Below are 20,138 nucleotides of genomic sequence, written 5' to 3' on the forward strand. Positions count from 1 at the left end.
ATACTTTTGCCATCCTCCTTTGTCATTATGAATCCCGTTCCGGCTTGTCCTGTTCTTCTGTCTGTCCACTATACAGCAGAGAATACTGGGGCATATTTATCTCTTCTTGTCCTTGCCATCTTATTTCTTGCAGCGCTACAATGTTGTACTCGATTTCATGATCTCATCAAGTATTTCTTTCATTTTTCCAGGGGTCAACATTGCTCGTACATTTCATGTTACTATTGCCAAATCTTTTGTCCTTTTTCTTTGCCGAGGTCGTGTTTTTTGTGTCTCATCCATCATCCGATGCTCTTATTGAAGTTCCGTAATATGTCATTTTTACAGTGTGGGGTTATCGGCCCCACGCCCAACCCCCATCTTGGAGGATCTGGATTTCTTTAGGGTTTACTCCCCTAGGGAGGTCGGCTTCCCTACACAGAGCCCCCTCCCCCCTTCGCTATGTTGCGGGACACACTTCGTCTGCCTCTTCAGTAAACACTTGTCCGGCTTGGGTGACCCTGCCAGTAGCTACGCTGCCGCCGGCATAGCTGTCGACTTCATCGGGGCATGCAAAGCCTCCCGGCCGGCACTGGAAGTGCCTACGATAAGGCGGTGTCCCCTGGGAGGGGAAAGACACGCTGTACTTTATCCTCAGCAGCAACAGAAGGCACTCTCTCTCGCTGACAGCAAACCGACACTTTAGTTTTAAAATGAAGGAAAAAAAAACGAGCAGCCGCCACAGTGGGACCATGGAATGGTTCCATCAAAAGTAATCACCGCACGTATCAAGACATTCATCCCACTGGGAGACAAGACGGTGAATTCCTGTTTCGTAGCCGGCTGGAGTGACCGTGCGGTTCTAGGCGCTACAGTCTGGAACCGAGCGACCGCTACGGTCGCAGGTTCGAATCCTGCCTCGGGCATGGATGTGTGTGATGTCCTTAGGTTAGTTAGGTTTAATTTGTTCTAAGTTCTAGGCGTCTGATGACCTCAGAAGTTAAGTCGCATAGTGCTCAGAGCCATTTGAACCATTTTGAACCTGTTTCGTAGAACGCAGTCGGCCGCCGACGGATCCACAGCCGCACCGACCCTTGCGCTTCCTCGTCCGACTGAAAACGACGTCCACGAATGTCTTTTTTCAAGTCGCCAAAGATGTAAGAATCACACGGTGAAAGATCCGGGCTGTACTGGAGATGCTGCTGTGTTACCCAACCAAATCGCTGAAGCAGACTTGGTCTCATTGGCAATGAGGGTTGCGGACATTATCGTGGAACAGTATAAGCCCGTCGTACAGCCCGACGGCAAACGGTAAAGCCAACTGTGTAAATATCTCCCCCGGCAAAGAACTGCAAAGCTGTTCACACAAGTTCCGGTAAGGTCATGATGACCTTTTTTAACTGCAGGAATCCTATGGTAGTGAAGTTCCTCGAGGGCGGAACCACAATCCATGAACAACGCTAGGAAGACACTTCGCACTAACTACAACGCACAATAACGTCAAAACGCCGAGGAATGCTGTCGGACGGAATAATCCTGTTGCACGATAACGCCCCCCCCCCCCCCCTCCCTCTACCAGCGCTCCCGCACATAGCCGATCGGTCGAAGGCCGGAAGCTACACTTCAGCTATTTGGTTGGGAAACACTGCAACAGTCTACGTACAACCCAGATCTTTCAAATCTTTGGCGATCTGAAGAAATACATGCGTGGACCTCAATTTCAGTAGGACGAGAAAGTGTAAGAGTCGGTGCGGTTGTGGATGCCTTAGCGGCCGACCGCGTTCTAGGAAACTGCCTCTGATAGTTAAAAATGGTTCAAATGGCTGTGAGCACTATCGGACTCAACATCTGAGGTCATCAGTCTCCTAGAACTTAGAACTACTTAAACCTAACTAACCTAAGGACATCACACACATTCATGCCCGAGGCAGGATTCGAACCTGCGGCCGTAGCAGTCACGCGGTTGAGGACTGAAGTGCCTAGAACCGCACGGCCACCGCAGCCGACTCTGATAGTTAAGGTGGTACGGTAGCACGCGTTGCTGAGGAGGAGTCATGGATTATAAAGCAATGACGCAATGAGGAATGAAGTTTATAAATTAAAGTCAAGACAATGTCAGGGTCGTTAAAGTATGTCAGGATGGAGAAGCCGTCACTCATCTATGTGACACATACTATCGTCGCCAACTAACAAGGCACTTGACAGTTGTTTCCCCACCTCTCAGTTCACATGCGAATGTTATAGTTCATTTGCCGTTTCAGCGGCACGCCCGATTAAATAACGAATTTTTGCCGCTTAAATAAACTAGTAAAATTGCATGGTCTGTGTTGTTTTCATATTAGGCGACACTAGAAGAGCAGCCGAATGATCACAGAGTTGTTTAACTAAAGAGACAGCAATACTCACGCGGCAGACATTCGAAGAAAGACACACAAATATCTCGTAAAAACCTGCCTAGGCAGAATTCGAAGCGTAAGTTTCCCGCGTGAAATTTGTGAATATCCCTCAATCCGTATGATACCACGAAGATACTTGCAAACTAATGATACCTCGCACGGAGACACGTAAGCGAGTGTCTTCCGGCGCTGTCTTCGAATGGTTCGGAAAGAAAAGATAATATAGGGTGTATTGAAGATTACTCTCTGCCGCACACTTCATAATTTTTCGCAACGTTTAAGCTATTTTGACGTAGCTCAGGTATTTAAACTTAAACCCTTAACAGTACTGCACCCATTCTGACTATAGAAAGAATCTTCGTTTTGTTCACGTAGGAAGCGTTTCAACATTTGTCGTATTACAGGATAATTAATGTGGAATGAGAGATTTATGGTTTAACTCTGCAGGCAGTCGAATCCAAGTGCAACGATACTATGCGAATTCCATTTTTTTTTTCATGAGTGCCACCTCTCACATTTATTATTCTATGATGACAAAAATCAGCTATAGTTGAAAAATGTATACGATAAATGATTTGCATATATTGTCATAGTTTAATAATTAATCTGATCTGACAGTACATTTTATACCCAAGCGCGCAGGAAAATTAAAACGTGCAAATAAATATTTAGCGGTTTAAGAACCACTGTAGAGGATTAGATCCACTACTTCTTTAATCTTCCTCGTACACTTGTTTTATCACCGAAACAATATTCATTAATAGAAACTTGGCATTATGAACAACAATGAAAATTCCATTGACAAGTAGTCTGTATTTAAAGAATGACTAATTAAGCAAATTACAATTAATTTACACATGATACGATTAAATTTTTTTTATTGGGCTTCAAGTTTACGTTATTCACCCTAGAAGCGCTTCATTATGACTACTGTTAGTCTACACAATGCGTTACTCTAGCGCAGCATTAACAGTGCAAATAATTAAAATTGTTTCAGCATTTCTATAGCAGAACAAAAGAAGCAGAGAAGGATACAGGGATATAGGGCATAGATTAAAGTGTTCAATCTTTTAAGCCGAAAGTACATCATCTGCAGACAGCAGTAATCATTCGTTCCCCTGTAGGCTTTTTGTTCTCTGCATCAGCCGAACCCTCATTTTGTTTTTTATTGTTTCTGCTCCTGAAGAGCGTCGACCTGCGTATGTTTCTCTGAGCAGCCGCTAGATGGCAGAGGCGGCGCTTCCCCCAGCAATGTCGCCCTGAGAGAGCGGGCGTACAGCTGTCTCGTATTTACTGTGTGAATGGCGTCGGTTGTTGTGGTATTAATGCGGATGTGTGACAGATGTCGCACTTTCGGGTACTTTTAGGAACAGATCATAAATTACGATGTCTTGTAAGTGTTCGGAAAGCGTAAAGATGTTTTACCGATGTTATGGACAGTGTTTCCACTAGTGAAGGCAAGTGCCGAGACATGAAATGACAACTTGGGAGTGTTCGGAGACACAGCTATGAATCTCAGCGGGGCCGTGCTCTTCTGTCTTTTCCTGGCAGCGAATTCGGACGAGGAAACTTCAGGAGGTAAGCCTGCTTTTTAACACGTCTGAAAGCGATCAATACCACGCGGCATGTCCACTGACTGCATGAGCAACTTTAACTAACAAAGGAACCAGTTTATTCGTAGCCACTTTAGCCTGTGCACATAAAACCGCAAAACATTTATTTTTTGAATGAATCATGCGGAGTTTCAGTCATGAAAGTAATCGTCGAGCATCCTTTCTCAGTTACATTGACACACATGCCCCGCATCTCGCATGTGCAACCTCGTAAATTTTTCATAATGCACGCGGGGCGTTTGCCGTCACTTGCTGACAACTCCTGTCTTTACTACAGTAATCCTCTGCACTTTACTTTTTATCCTTGTTTTTGTTACTGTATACGTAAACTTTAAGCTGTTTTGTTTCTGTACTTATATTTTGGTTTCATTCATTCCATAGCAAGTCACTTTTAAGACAATCGTACTTACTAATAAATAATTTGGCTTTTTTAACGGTGTTGTCTGCAGCATTTGTGCGAAATATATTTAACAAATATTTTACTGACAATAATATAATTAGTTGTATTCTCGATTTCCAAACTAATATACATGATTGCTGGTAGATACTTCGACAAATAGACGTTTGTGCAAGATTTTGGCTCGATTCTTTAGTAAATTGTATAGTTTTTGTTTTATTACTGTCTACTATAACTGAAGCGTACATATACACTTAGAGTATAGTGGGCTGCAACACCACCTGATAAGTGACTGTTAAAGACTTGACGAAAATATACACTCGATAATTGGTGCTGTCTTGGTTGTCAACTTATTATATGATTTTCTTTTCACGAATCCGTAAGCGAAATTAATTGCTGCTAATACAGCTGACCATTCGTAATTTCGCGGTTAAGCCACTCTAGGTGACGCACGAGAGCAAAGACTCAGCAGAGTAGGAGAACTAAGCCCGTTTCCAATTCTCCGGCGTGCTGCAATGAGATGCACAGTGTTGCAGTGGCGAGAATATCTTGCGTTGTAAGAAAACGCCCACGTTGTTCTGCATTCCTACAAGTTAATTTTTTCTGTGTTTGATATTCGTTAATCATCGGTAACAGTTGATTTTTTTTCCCCCTTTCTGACAAGGGAATATTAGTTTGTACCCACACTGCATGTATGCCACAATAAGCAAGTGGGGAAAAATGATAGCTTGTTTTGGATGCAGTTCATGGCAGTATTTTACTCTTCAGATATGGTATTGAAGTGAGCTATTGAGAATCTGTAGCGAAGAAAATGATCCATATCTGGGTACGCTGTCCGGGCGAAACATTAACTTCGGGTCACTACACAGAAGCAATTACGAGTATAGCACAGTTCTCGTAAAATTAGAAACGTGTGAAGTAGTTCTTTATGCATGCATACAGACTGTGATCTGTGCGTGTTATAGTTCATATGTCATTACGCGTATCGAACCTTCTCTGTACATCATCGTGAAATCATTCCACTGACATTAATACATGCCTATAAGTTGAGTGATGTGTAGGACTTGTCTGTCCAGTGTTCCGCATTGTTGTCGCTGCTGCTTATTGGTCCCTCTCAGCTACGTGCTTTAAGAATATAACTTTCTTTATAGTACCGAACTGATCCACGTCTTCAACTGCAAAATATGTTCAGTTATCCATACTGGCTAAAGAATAATAAATCTGACGCACAATTTAATTTTCGTTGTACAGTAAAAGGCATAGTATCATCTAAGATGGAAGCAGAGTATGGGATGCAAAACAGAGTAAATATCTGAGCTGGTCTTGTTTTGCTTTCTTCAAAAAGGTCAAGGTTCAATTGCCACTTTACGGTAGACTAGAGACCATTTTTTAATTAGATCATTTTTCTATTTCATTTAATTCCTTCAAATACTAGCTGGGCCCTTGAATAATGAAAATAGCAATACGGCATCACATAATGAGCGTTACTCGGACGTGTTAAATTAGCAAAATTTTGTGAAGTTACTAATTCCTAATGCTTGTATACTGTTCAGTCATATTAATGTAACCACCGACTATGTTCGACATTCGTTGTCGTAATGCGGAAACGGAGCGAAACGTCTGAAAGCAAACACACTGCAACAATCGCCGAAAGGCAGCAGGCCGGAGGAAGGAGTATTATGGTCTGGGGAATGTTTCCGTGGCATTCTCTGGGTCGTTTCGTCATTGTGGAAGGCATAGTGGAGCAACGGAAGTATGCATCTATCATTGGGAAACATGTCCACTCCTACATACAGTTTGTTTTTCCTCGGCACGAGCGCGGGGTAGCCGCGCGGTCTTAGACGCCTTGTCACGGTCCGTGTGGCTCCACCCTTCGGAGGTTCGAGTCATCCCTCGGGCGTGTGTGTGTGTGTGTGTGTGTGTGTGTGTGTGTGTGTGTGTGTGTCTTCTTTAGCGTAAGCTAGTTTAAGTTAGATTAAATAGTGTCTAAGCTTAGGGACCGATGACCACAGCAGTCTGGTCCCATAAGACATTACCACAAATTTCCAATATTGCCTCGGCACGATGGCATCTACCAGCAGGAAAGTGCAACGTATCACACAGCTCGTAGTGCACGTGTGTGGTTCGAAGATCACCAGGAAGAGTTTACCGTGCTCCCCTGGCTACCAAACTCTCGACATTTAAACCCAGTCGAAATTCTATGGGTCCATCTTGAGTGGGCTGTACGCGCTGTGGGTGCTCAAGCGAGAAACCTAGAGCAGCAGATCACGGTGCTGGAGTCGGCATGGCTCCATGTCCCTGTCAGAACCATTCAGAACTTCATCGCTTCCTTTCCTGGACGTCTCGCAGCAGTCCGCGCTGCGAAAGGTGGTTATTAAGGCATCTGACCACATTAATGTTGTTGGTCAGTGTAGCTACGTGGGTTCTTTGCTGTGCTCTTCGACTGTCCTATCTACCTGGATATGGTGTTTACGTATTTCTCTGGACTTAGTCAAATGCCAAACAGATCCAATTTGTTGCATGATTAATTGTTAACGTAACACGCTCATTGAAGATTACACACTCTACGGTCGGGTAATGATACTATCAATCCCCCACGTTGATTCATCTGGACTGAATCATGAAGACAAAAACAAAAAATGCAACACTGGATAAGAATCTAGAAAAACCAATTTTATTTTATAAAGAATAACGCTGAATTGTCATACTTCAGTATTCAGAGGATGTGTGTTCTAAACCACACCAATGTTTCTACTTTGTAGTACATTGTTGTTCGTGCAGGCAGTAATCTGATCCCTCATTAGTCAAGTCATCAAATTATAACCCGTAGGAAAATCTTAGTTTGGATATAGCCGAGGAAATCATGTTTCTACCACACGCCCACAATTATCTGGTGGGCAAAACGAATTCACTTTAAGCTTGAACACCTTTATTGATGTTTTACAGTTTTAAATAAGCCTCTCTTACGCATTCATGCACAAAATTTGTTAGAATGACGTTTAACATCTGTAGCGAAATTATTTACACAAGAACAATGAAGAAAACCAGGCATGGTTCTCTTAAACGCATCTGGGCTTAATTTATATAGGAAAATGTATGTAAAATCTGATGGCATGAAGGAGATATTTAACACCACTGTTCCGGAATCTGGGTCTGTTCTAATGACTGTTCCACTGCCCGCAATTTCCTGCGTGTATACACAGTAGCAGAAGTACACTTCCTTGTAAGATAGGAAGAATATGTCCCATTGGATCGTAGGATCTTTTGTCACATACCGTGCCTTTTAACCCTGACAGATGTTTGTTCGCTAAAATTTCAAATTTGCACCGTGGTTGGAATTCCATGTTGAACTGTGTGCATACTGTAATTGGCTAGTGAGACAGACTTCGTGTTGAAGCCAAGAGCAAATCACTCATGTAGGACCATGACTTGTAAATCACAGTTATGTTGAAACCGACCTTAATGTCGTGCTTGCTTTATTTTAACATAGTACAGCAGCCAGGCGGCGACATGTGCTTGCATATAGCCGGAGATACGGTGGCAGACTTGGGAATGACCACGCTCTGGTAAGCTCACAGGTACAGTGCTCTTCAGGTCTGTGAGGACGATTTATCGTCTAGTACTCTTCGTTTATAGAAATTTATTGCCTCGAAACTACTCAGTCTGTTGTGGATTGGTTTGTGTGTTGTATAATGGGAACTCTGGGGCTAGGGGAACTCTTGACGACTGCCAGTGGAGAATCAGCTTATTCCTAGTGTGAATACTACCGAACAGTTAAAACGAAGCATTTTAAGAATTATGACGAGATGCGGCTACATAATGAGTTCATGGACGCGACTAAACATCCAGAGCAACCGAACTGACAGCTTTAGGAAAAAGCAACAAATAAAAAACTCGCCAGTATCACATGGAACACACACCTACGCACCCAAAGATGAGATACCAAAAAGTAATGGCGAGGAATCCGTTACGATATGCAAATATGCGACTGAGACGATAAACTGAAGGAGGTATGATGTGGACCAGCTAGAGAAAGGAGAGAAAAAAAATGCTGAGGAAAATACTGGAGCCTAAAAGAGGTGGTGAAAGCGAAGGTCTAGGAAAGAACTGTACTGGACCATGAAAACAGCGTAAGGAGGAATCAGACTGTGAAAGACAGTATGCCTGTTGGGGGACATGCTATCAGGATGATCATGGATAGAGCTGACCAAAATAGAATGTGAGACAATGGGTAGGACAAGAGGAAAGCCAGAGAAGGATACAGGAAATGGACAGTGAGCCACCAGTGCTGCAGCCAAGAGATGATGATACTGAGCAGCTCATATGAAGAACGAGAGAGAAGCCAGGAGAGGATAACATTGTTCTGGAACGATAAGGGGAAAAGCCAGTACACGAAGCGGTTATTCATGATTCTACAGAGGTCGTAACTGAAAGAAGGAAAATGTCAGACGACTAGGAGGGAGAACGGCCAGCATTCAGGCGTCCCCATTTTTGTAGATTGCACATCAAACTACTCAGACAATTGCAGAGCAATTCAGTTCGTCTGGCTGTGCTGGCTGTGTTGTAGGCAAATTGGTCCATATGATATAACGGTAGGTTCTTCTGCCGAAAAAAAAAAAGAAACGCCAGTAAGGGACTTTGCAAGTCGTATAGAGAACTTGTCTTATCCCGTCATATACTCTGCGTGAAAATACCCCTATCAGCTGCCTGACAGTTGTCCCATTTGACAAGCAGGGTGTGCCGCGACCGATCAATCCAGGCTCAGTCCTTTCTTGGTCAGAGCGTTCAATGTGCCCATGCTAATCTGTGACCTGTATGTGTGAGTACAAGTGTTGGGTCGTGGACTCTGTACCCCATAACGAGGAGATGCTGAGTGATTTGCAGTGTATCCCGTCTATGGTGTGTTACAATGCGTGAAAGTCGCTAGCAACATGTGAAATCAACACTTTGTTGCCCGCGGCAGTTGTCTCTTGCTGCTGTGCTTTTCCTGAATCGAGTTACCATGGGTGTAGCTTTAACACTGTGGCACTTGAACAGCTCAGTCCCAACACGACTTAGGATATTCAGTGGCCCATATGTCGGGCACCCACGATCTACCTGCGATCGTCTTGTCAATCCTGCGCTCGGCCGGCAAACCGACGACCGGCGCTAGAGCTGAAGATGCCGCAAGTATTTGACACACCAAACTACCCCAGTCGTGGCAACAGGAGCGTTATCTCTTAACACATCGGCTGTGTCAAATTCAGTTCCTCGTGAATCTGTAAGGCGATTTCAGTTTCAAGTACACGAAACATTTAGGCCCTAGTTAGGCCTGTGTCATTTTAACCTTCATCGATGACCGGTATGAGGCACTAAGCATAAGACCTGTTTACGATGAGCCAGCTCTTGGTTGAGCTTTCGCTCTCCGCACCGATGATTTTCACACGGTAGTATGGGTTACTGACAGAACTTCCTTCGCGCGGACCATCGAAAAGCGTCTAATAGGGCTCTAGGAAAATTGCATTAAACGTACGCGCATCCACCTGATCTTCACAGTGCCTCGATGTTGGCAAACACTTAAATTATATCAAAAGAAAAGGTGGGAAACTGTGATAGATACACCCAGTGGCGCCCGCAGCTCGTGGTCGTGCGGTAGCGTTCTCGCTTCCCACGCCCGGGTTCCCGGGTTCGATTCCCGGCGGGATCAGGGATTTTTCTCTGCCTCGTGATGGCTGGGTGTTGTGTGATGTCCTTAGGTTAGTTAGGTTTAAGTAGTTCTAAGTTCTAGGGGACTGATGACCATAGATGTTAAGTCCGATAGTGCTCAGAGCCATTTGAACCATTTGAACACCCAGTGGCTGTTTATATCCTACATGCTGCACGATTACTGGTTGACAAATACGAGCTTCACTTGGAATATCGCAGTGTTGTACAATGACACGCACAAAGATTGCCCGGCCAGAATAATTTACAGTCCAAGAACAGAGCATTGCGCATGCCCAAGTACAGAAGTGCCAGTGTTCACAACTCTAGCGATCCGTGGAGCTTCAGCAAGGTTTTTACATCCTCAAATTAAGCGATATAATAGTTTGGATACAGTATACGTCGAGAATCATTGCAGTTCCACATCTGTTTCAATGGCGGACTGGATAGGCTGGCGGTTTACGAAAGGACGAGCGTTCGAATCTAACTGGAGTCCACTGTCATTATTTTTATTTAGACCTGTGCAGGTAATATTTTAAATCTTAACTCGCTACAAATTATGCAGTTGTAGGCTTTTATAGGTGCCACAGTCTGTCAAGATTTCATTTTATAGAAGTCGAACCTTTAAGCAAAGAGACAAATGTTCATAGTAAAAATATTGTAAATGGATGTATTTATTTGGAATTTCTTCGACCGCCACCTGGTATCTGTACAGTTTTCAGCTACGAGAAACGTATCAGATGATTGGCATACGTCATGGGTCTGCTTCAAAATGGCTGATGTAAATGTTTGCGAGTGAAAGATTGCTCTCTTTGAAAACGGTGTTAGTGCATTTGAGGCAGGACGTCATTACGGTGTTGATGCTTCCACAGCAAGGAGATGGATTTGACGATTTAGGGATAATGGTGAGGTAGCGAGACGTCCAACACCTGGAAGACAAAGATTCTCTACAAGGAGACAAGATGAAGAATTGGTCTGGGCGGCCCAGAATGCTCCTTTGTCGCTCATCCGGGAAGTAAGGAGAGCTTCACATTTACCAGACTCGTGGAGAACTTGTCTTAGAAGATTAAAGGACCATGGAATCAGATGCTCTTATCAAAGAACCGTTGTCTGACGAAGAAGCCGTGGATACACTTGCAATTGTGAGTTCCTGAGAAGGTGTCGATTGAAGGAAAGTCCTTTTATCCGACGAGTGCACAATTGAGTCCCCGAGCAGAGGTCCTGCTCATGTTTACCGCACAGATAAAAATGGTTCAAATGGCTCTGAGTACTATGGGACTTAAGATCTGTGGTCATCAGTCCCCTAGAACTTACAACTACTTAAACCTAACTAACCTAAGGACATCACACACAGCCATGCCAAAGGCAGGATTCGAACCTGCGACCGCACAGATAAGCAACGACATGACTCGCGCTTCGTGGCCACACACGCTAGAAGCTGACGCATAAGCGTGAAATGTTGGTGCTGAATGTCTTATGTGGATGCAGGAACTTGTGCAAGACAAGTTCAGTTCAGCATGCTATGAACATTTCCTTGAAAATGTAATCATCCATGGAGGTCGACTGTGGTACCCCGAAGCACGTCTCACTTACCAACGTGATAATCATCCATCACACACTAGCATTAGGATGCAGAGCTGGTTTCAAAGGAGGGAGAATGTTATTCATTGCCTTGCGTGGCCGCCAAATTCACCTGTCTCAATCCGATAGAGCACGTTAGGCTCATCTTAAGAAGACTCTGCGGGACAATTTGCCAGACCTTCCTCCGGTGACTGTTAATGCCCCACGGGACTTGGTTCATTCTTCATGGGAGAGAACTGCTGTGAATGAGGACTTTTTCCATAGATTTGTCAATTCTGTGCCTCGAAAGTTTCCAAGCTGTTCTTGATGCCAATGGCACGTGACAAAATACTGGGGCTAAGCGTAGTCTACTCTTCATTTTGTATTATTTCATTTTTCTGTCCGCCCACGGTAGCTGAGTGGTCAGCGCGACAGAATGTCAATCCTAAGGGCCCGTGTCCGATTCCCGACTGGGTCAGAGATTTTCTCCGCCCTGGGACTGGGTGTTGTTTTGTCCTAATCATCATCATTTCATCCCCATCGACGCGCAAATGCCGAGGTGGCGTCAAATCGAAAGACTTGCACCCTGCGAACGTTCTACCCGACGGGAGGTCCTAGTCACACGACATTTACATTTATTTATTTCGTTTTTCTGTAAAAGGCCTACATAGTTATTAGGCCAACAATATTAATTTCAAAATACAAATCTACTTGCTACTATATTATTTGTATTTTTTGGGAGGTCATACGAATATCACCCTCCAAGGAAGATTATTTGTATCTTTATGGGAGGTCAAATGAATACCACACTCCAAGGAAGTTTATTTTCTTCGGCGGTCAGATGAATATCACCATCCAAGCATGATTATTTTTGTTATGAGAGATGTGATAAATACACTCCTGGAAATTGAAATAAGAACACTGTGAATTCATTGTCCCAGGAAGGGGAAACTTTATTGACACATTCCTGGGGTCAGATACATCACATGATCACACTGACAGAACCACAGGCACATAGACACAGGCAACAGAGCATGCACAATGTCGGCACTAGTACAGTGTATATCAACCGTTCGCAGCAATGCAGGCTGCTATTCTCCCATGGAGACGATCGTAGAGATGCTGGATGTAGTCCTGTGGAACGGCTTGCCATGCCATTTCCACCTGGCGCCTCAGTTGGACCAGCGTTCGTGCTGGACGTGCAGACCGCGTGAGACGACGCTTCATCCAGTCCCAAACATGCTCAATGGAGGACAGATCCGGAGATCTTGCTGGCCAGGGTAGTTGACTTACACCTTCTATAGCACGTTGGGTGGCACGGGATACATGCGGACGTGCATTGTCCTGTTGGAACAGCAAGTTCCCTTGCCGGTCTAGGAATGGTAGAACGATGGGTTCGATGACGGTTTGGATGTACCGTGCACTATTCAGTGTCCCCTCGACGATCACCAGTGGTGTACGGCCAGTGTAGGAGATCGCTCCCCACACCATGATGCCGGGTGTTGGCCCTGTGTGCCTCGGTCGTATGCAGTCCTGATTGTGGCGCTCACCTGCACGGCGCCAAACACGCATACGACCATCATTGGCACCAAGGCAGAAGCGACTCTCATCGCTGAAGACGACACGTCTCCATTCGTCCCTCCATTCACGCCTGTCGCGACACCACTGGAGGCGGGCTGCACGATGTTGGGGCGTGAGCGGAAGACGGCCTAACGGTGTGAGGGACCGTAGCCCAGCTTCATGGAGACGGTTGCGAATGGTCCTCGCCGATACCCCAGGAGCAACAGTGTCCCTAATTTGCTGGGAAGTGGCGGTGCGGTCCCCTACGGCACTGCGTAGGATCCTACGGTCTTGGCGTGCATCCGTGCGTCGCTGCAGTCCGGTCCCAGGTCGACGGGCACGTGCACCTTCCGCCGACCACTGGCGACAACATCGATGTACTGTGGAGACCTCACGCACCACGTGTTGAGCAATTCGGCGGTACGTCCACCCGGCCTCCCGCATGCCCACTATACGCCCTCGCTCAAAGGCCGTCAACTGCACATACGGTTCACGTCCACGCTGTCGCGGCATGCTACCAGTGTTAAAGACTGCGATGGAGCTCCGTATGCCACGGCAAACTGGCTGACACTGACGGCGGCGGTGCACAAATGCTGCGCAGCTAGCGCCATTCGACGGCCAACACCGCGGTTCCTGGTGTGTCCGCTGTGCCGTGCGTGTGATCATTGCTTGTACAGCCCTCTCGCAGTGTCCGGAGCAAGTATGGTGGGTCTGACACACCGGTGTCAATGTGTTCTTTTTTCCATTTCCAGGAGTGTATTTCGTTTCAAGGAAGATTTTTTTTTAGACATCAAATTCTCAAACCGTTATTAGTTATTTACCGAAGACAGTCCTGCAAAAAGTAAAAAGAAAATATACTTTAACAACAAAAAATAAATAAAGCACAATACATTTGCGAGGTGATAAAAAAAAAACTGCAGTGAGATTCGGTCCGACACATACTACAGCTACCAATACAGTAAGCTGACACGCTACGAAGGAGCTAAACATCTCATCTTTTTAGTGTAACAGTCGAATACGGCTACCGTAGCTGAACGAATATTAAAATGGAAACGGATCCTGCAAGGCACATCCGCTCGCTCGTGTAAACCGCGAGTAAGGACTTACAAAAATATGCCAATCAACCGATACGTTTTTCTTAGTTGAAAACTATAGAGATACCAGGTAGCAGTCGAAGTAATTACTTATAAATACATATATTTTCAGTATTTTTACCATGACCGTTTGCCTATTTGTTTAAAGATTAGAGTATTATAAAATGGAATCTTTTGAAAGAATGTGGAATCTCGCCCCCCTCCCCCTCCTCCCCCCCTCCCCCCCGCTCTCACGCACACACACACACACACACACACACACACACACACACACACACACACACAAAATTGACTAGAGTTAGTTTCGAACGCTTGTCTTTTACGTTCGTTAATCGTCAGCCTATCCATTCCACAACTGAAATGATGTGAAACTCTCGTCGTCGTAGTAACTATACCGACGTGGAGTTCTTACACTTCAACCGTTTCTACGTGTTCGAATAATGATTTTCAAAAGAAATGATACGAAGAGTTAAATTGCAATGAATCTCGACATGTACTGTATCCTAACTATTACACTGCTCCTATTTGACGATTTGAACACCAAGCTGAAGCTCCACAGACCGCTAGAGTTGTAAACACTGGTCCTTCTGAACTTGGACATGCGCAGTACTCTGTTGCTGGACTCTGTAAATTATTGGGGCTTGGCAATCTTTTTGCCTCTCATTATACGATAAAAGTTGAGCCGCATTCATGTTTCTCACAAAGTGAGGTGACACAGCAGTTAGACTCTTCACTTGCGTTCAGTATGAATGTGGTTCAAAACACCATTCGGCTTTCTAGAGTTTTGCTATGTCGAATAAGACGAATGCCGACATGTTTCCCTACACTTCCCCATTCCGAGCTTCTGCAGTGTCTGTAACGTCCTCTTCGTCGAAATAACGTTAAACCCTAATCTTCCTTTCTTTAAGATTCACTTAGAGAGTAGTATGCATTTACATGTTTAGAAAATATGTCGATGCGTAATACTTAAGTTTTGTGTCCACCAATGAATAAACACACCCACCATCGCGATAGACTTAACAAAATTGGAAACTCTCGTCCTTATTCTCCATCACATGAAACTAACTATTCTATAAGTTTTCGTTAACCCCTATAATAGTCGTTATTTATATGCAAAGGGAGGGTGCTCAACAGCTTGCTTTACAAGACCTAATGAAGGCAAGGTTCCATTTTATAAAATCTTGCACAAGGTGGCAAACGATTATAATATGACAATATCTAAAAGTAAAACTAAGATAATGGTATTCCATGTTAAGGATCACTTACGAGCAAAAATAATAACTGATGATAAGGCGCTAGACCAAATAAATACTTTTAAATACACAGGATGTGAGATCTCATATATCACACACAATGATCAAGAATAGAAACTGCAAAAATTTCAGCGGTTGGTAGGTACTATAAATCGCACTCTCCTCAATAAGTCAGAAAAGAAACAGTACTAAAATTTTATAAATTGATGGCAGTGCCAGTTCTAATGTACGGGTCAGAGATTTGAACTCTAAGCACCAGTCAACAGAGGAGCACTGAGGCACCAGAGATGAGACTCCTGAGACCTCTGCCTGGTTACAAACACGTAGATCGGATAAAAAATAGTGAAATAAGGAATCAACTAGGTGCCGGCCGGTGTGGCCGCGCGGTTCTAGGCGCTTCAGTCGGGAACCGCGTGACCGCTATGCTCGCAGGTTCGAATCCTCCTCGGGCATGGATGTGTGTGATATCCTTATGTTAGTTAGGTTTAAGTTGTTCTAAGTTCTAGCGGACTGATGACCTCAGATGTTAAATCCCATAGTGCTCAGAGCCATTTGAACCACTTGAACCAATCAACTAGGTGTCACACGCATACTTCAGAAAATAGAGGAGTGGGGAAAGAAGTGGCATGAACACACTCAAAGAATGCCGGGAGAACGAATACCTAAAAGAATATACAAATATACGCCTCAAGGGAAAAGGAATATTGGGCTTCCGAAGAAGAGACGGAAAGATCAGCTGGAATCTGCTTGAAATTGGAACAGGCCAGGATGCCTAAACCAAAACTGCTTACGATGATGATAATGTGAGAAAACAATGACTTTAACATTATAAGCAACATTTAAATAAATGTGTATGTAGGTACGAAGGACGACAATGAATGCACATACATGCGTCACAAATTCTTACGCGCGCACACGCACATATATGCGTCTCTTTCCACAGTTCTGTCTCCAGTTTTCTGTCTTTTACCGCTTCTTTGACTTCTGGTAGTGATATGAAAAACGCCATATTGCACGTCGGTTCAGAGTACCAGTTAACCGTAGATCGCACCTACAATCGTCCCCGTAAGTTACTTTCGAGGTTGAAGAAAGGCAAGAGTATACCAACTCCATTAAAAACACGCTTAGTAAAACAGAGCTGCGTTCATACGAACCCTTGGGTTCAGGACATCTGTGACTTACGGATCCCCTTCTTATTTTCACAACTGTAATAAGTGGAGCTTGCTGCTTCTTTCATTGCCATATCGTCTGCCAGTTCTATATATCACATGACAGCTGGAGTTACATGTGCAGGAACGATGTGCTCTACTATGAAAATCATCGCACGTGCCATCGAAATGAATCATTTCTGTAACGACGCAGCAGAAAGCTAGTTCACGGACATTACGTTTCCGGAAGCGTGCGAGACAACTCCCTCTTGTCTGTGAGACGGGAAGGAAGGCTGCCACTAACGAACCGTCTATATCAGTAATTTGTTATTTCCTTCTGACACCGACCAGTGACATTTGGTATCAACAGTGATGTAACACACGGATAATTCTGTCGCAGCGAGCTGTCTGCAGCTAGTTTCCCCCCAGAGACTATATGACTCACTGCCCAGCAGCGTAATACATCCTTCCCTGCCTTCGCACAAAGAACCTTGTCGCGGAGGGCCTCGACTGCTTTATATACCGAGGAAATGTGCGTAGTTCATTTCGTACGGACCCAACGGTGTAAAGATTTGTGAAAAATAGGTGCCCACATCCAACAGGCGTATGTTCGGAGGTCGTTGCATCGAATTCGTAGGACTGAGCAAAGTTTTTGCAACAAAAGGCAGGTAAACTATTCGACGCCTTATAAGGATTTAACTTTTCAGCAGCCTATCTCTTACTCGGACTAAAAGTAACGCGATAATATGGCTCTAAGTAGTCGCTTTGCAAGTAATAGTGAAAATCTTCCGGTGCTGACAGTACACTCCTTGGAAAATTAAAACGAAGACATTGTTACGACTACAGGTGCTGCGAAATGCATTCTTTCCTCAAACTCTGCCACATACACCACCGCAGTCACAACTTGACGCTTCGCCGACCACACATACAAAAACGTCGGAGGCAGCAAGGGAGGCATGATTTCATCTGCCCCATGAGGAAAGAACAATGAGAAGATCGTACGCAAGTAGCAAAATTACGCGTAACACAGCAACCTATAAATTTGAAATTAGTTTAACATCAAATCAATTTTCATTAATCCGCCTCGCCGATGACAGAGTACAGAACGATTTGTAAAATAAATCTTTGGGGTAATCCTGCCACAGATTAACCTACCCATGCCACTGCCACAGTCTCAGTGTTCTCTGCAGTCAGTGGAAACGTATTCTCACAATATTTTTATTAGAATAGGCCAATAAAGAGAGCCGTATACCGTCAAAATGGAAATATATTTCAGTCGGCGCCATTGTTAAAACTTGGTCGATGTATCACTTAAACGTCGCGCTAACGCCTGCGGGGAACGTACACCCGCGTATATATTTCATAAGCCATGGCATAGTACTTGGTAGAGAGCACTTCAGCTACTCTGTAAGCTATTTCATTTGCATGAGAACAATGTTCCTCTGCATGCGTCATAATCTCTCATCTTGTTCTCATCAACTGTATGCAAGATACGCGACGGAGCCAGCATAATTGTTATTCGAAGAACTTTCGGGCTTGCAGACGGTCGTTCTTCGTTTCACTTCACTGAACGTTATTTCGGCTGAGCACAGGCTAGTCATCCTCAGGTGAAGCAAAATTGTTGCTCAGTCTATATCATATACCAGGTCACAAAATTTACCCAGCAGGATTTTATGAGAACCGAGAATTACGTGTCCTGCATCCCCCCCTCCCCCCTCTATTAGCTTTTAAATTGTATGTCCATATTTGTTACTGACCAAATGGAATCTACAGACTTTTTACAATCTTGGCAACGCTTCTCTAAATTTCCTCCACGACATCCATCAACACTGCATAATAAGACTCAGAAATTTTCTATGTCGCACTAGAGGTGTGGTTTCCATAATTGTCATTAAAATTTGCGATATTCCTTCCAAAATACACTACTGGCGATTAAAATTGCTACACCAAGGAGAAATGCAGATGATAAACGGGTATTCATTGGACAAATATATTATACTAGAACTGACATGTGATTACATTTTCACGCAATTGGGTGCATAGATTCTGAGAAATCAGTACACAGAACAACCACCTCTGGCCGTAACAACGGCCTTGATACGCCTGGGCATTGAGTCAAACAGAGCTTGGATGGCGTGTACAGCTACAGCTGCCCATGCAGCTTCAACACGATACCATAGTTCATCAAGAGTAATGACTGGGGTATTGTGACGAGCCAGTTGCTCGGCCACCATTGACCAGACGTTTTCAGTTGGTGAGAGATCTGGAGAATGTGCTGGCCAGGGAAGCAGTCGAACATTTTCTGTATCCAGAAAGGCCCGTACAGGACCTGCAACATGCGGGCGTGCATTATCCTGGTGAAATGTAGGGTTTCGCTGGGATCGAATGAAGGGTAGAGTCACGGGTCGTAACACATCTGGAATGTAACGTCCACTGTTCAAAGTGCCGTCAATTCGAACAAGAGGTGACAGACACGTGTAACCAATGGCACGCCATACCATCACGCCGGGTGATACCCCAGTATGGCGATGACGAATACACGCTTCCAATGTGCGTTCACCGCGATGTCGCCAAACACGGATGCGACCATCATGAAGCTGTAAACAGAACCTGGATTTATCCGAAAAAATTACGATTTGCCATTCCTGCACCCAGGTTCGTCGTTGAGTACACCATCGCAGGCGCTCCTGTCTGTGATGCAGCGTCAAGGGTAACCGCAGCCATGGTCTCAGAGCTAATAGTCCATGCTGCTGCAAAGGTCGTCGAACTGTTCGTGGAGATGGTTGTTGTGTAGCAAACATCCCCATCTGTTGTCTCAGGGACCGAGACGTGGCTGCACGATCCGTTACAGCCATGCGGATAAGAAGCCTGTCATCTCGACTGCTAGTGATACGAAGCCGTTGGGATCCAGCACGGCGTTCCGTATTACCCTCCTGAACCCACCGATTCCTTATTCTGCTAACAGTCATTGGATCTCGACCAACACGAGCAGCAATGTCGCGATGCGATAAACCGCAATCGCGATAGGCTACAATCCGACCTTTATCAAAGTCGGAAACGTGATGGTACGCATTTCTCCTCCTTACACGAGGCATCAATCCAATGTTTCACCAGGCAACGCCTTCAACTGCTTGTTTGTGTATGAGAAATCGCTTGGAAACTTTCCTCATGTCAGCACGTTGTAGGTGTCGCCACCGGCGCCAACCTTGTGTGAATGCTCTGAAAAGCTAATCATTTGCATATCACAGCACATTCTTCCTGTCGGTTAAATTTCGCGTCTGTAGCACGTCATCTTCGTGGTGTAGCAATTTTAATGGCCAGCAGTGTATTATTGACTCTTCGGAGGGAATGGTGTGTGATCGCTGTCCACCTCCATCATAGTTCCTGAAATTGCCTTTGGAGGAAGAATGGTATAACATTCCCACGAAAATCACACAGGACCTCTCTTTATCCATT

General features: G+C 44.7%; 1 protein-coding gene across 1 annotated transcript in view; it reads left to right on the forward strand.

The window, feature by feature from the left end:
* Positions 1–3,634: 3,634 nt before the first annotated feature.
* The window catches only part of LOC126469893 (tyrosine-protein phosphatase 99A-like), a 483,039-nt gene continuing 466,535 nt past the window's right edge, over positions 3,635–20,138 (forward strand). Inside the window, exon 1 of the mRNA XM_050097234.1 lies at positions 3,635–3,953. Within this exon, the coding sequence (XP_049953191.1) occupies positions 3,884–3,953 (70 nt within the window). The 5' untranslated portion in view covers positions 3,635–3,883. The remainder of the gene's footprint in view (positions 3,954–20,138) is intronic.

The sequence above is a fragment of the Schistocerca serialis genome, chromosome 3 (genome assembly GCF_023864345.2).
Source record: "Schistocerca serialis cubense isolate TAMUIC-IGC-003099 chromosome 3, iqSchSeri2.2, whole genome shotgun sequence".
Lineage (NCBI taxonomy): Eukaryota > Metazoa > Arthropoda > Insecta > Orthoptera > Acrididae > Schistocerca > Schistocerca serialis.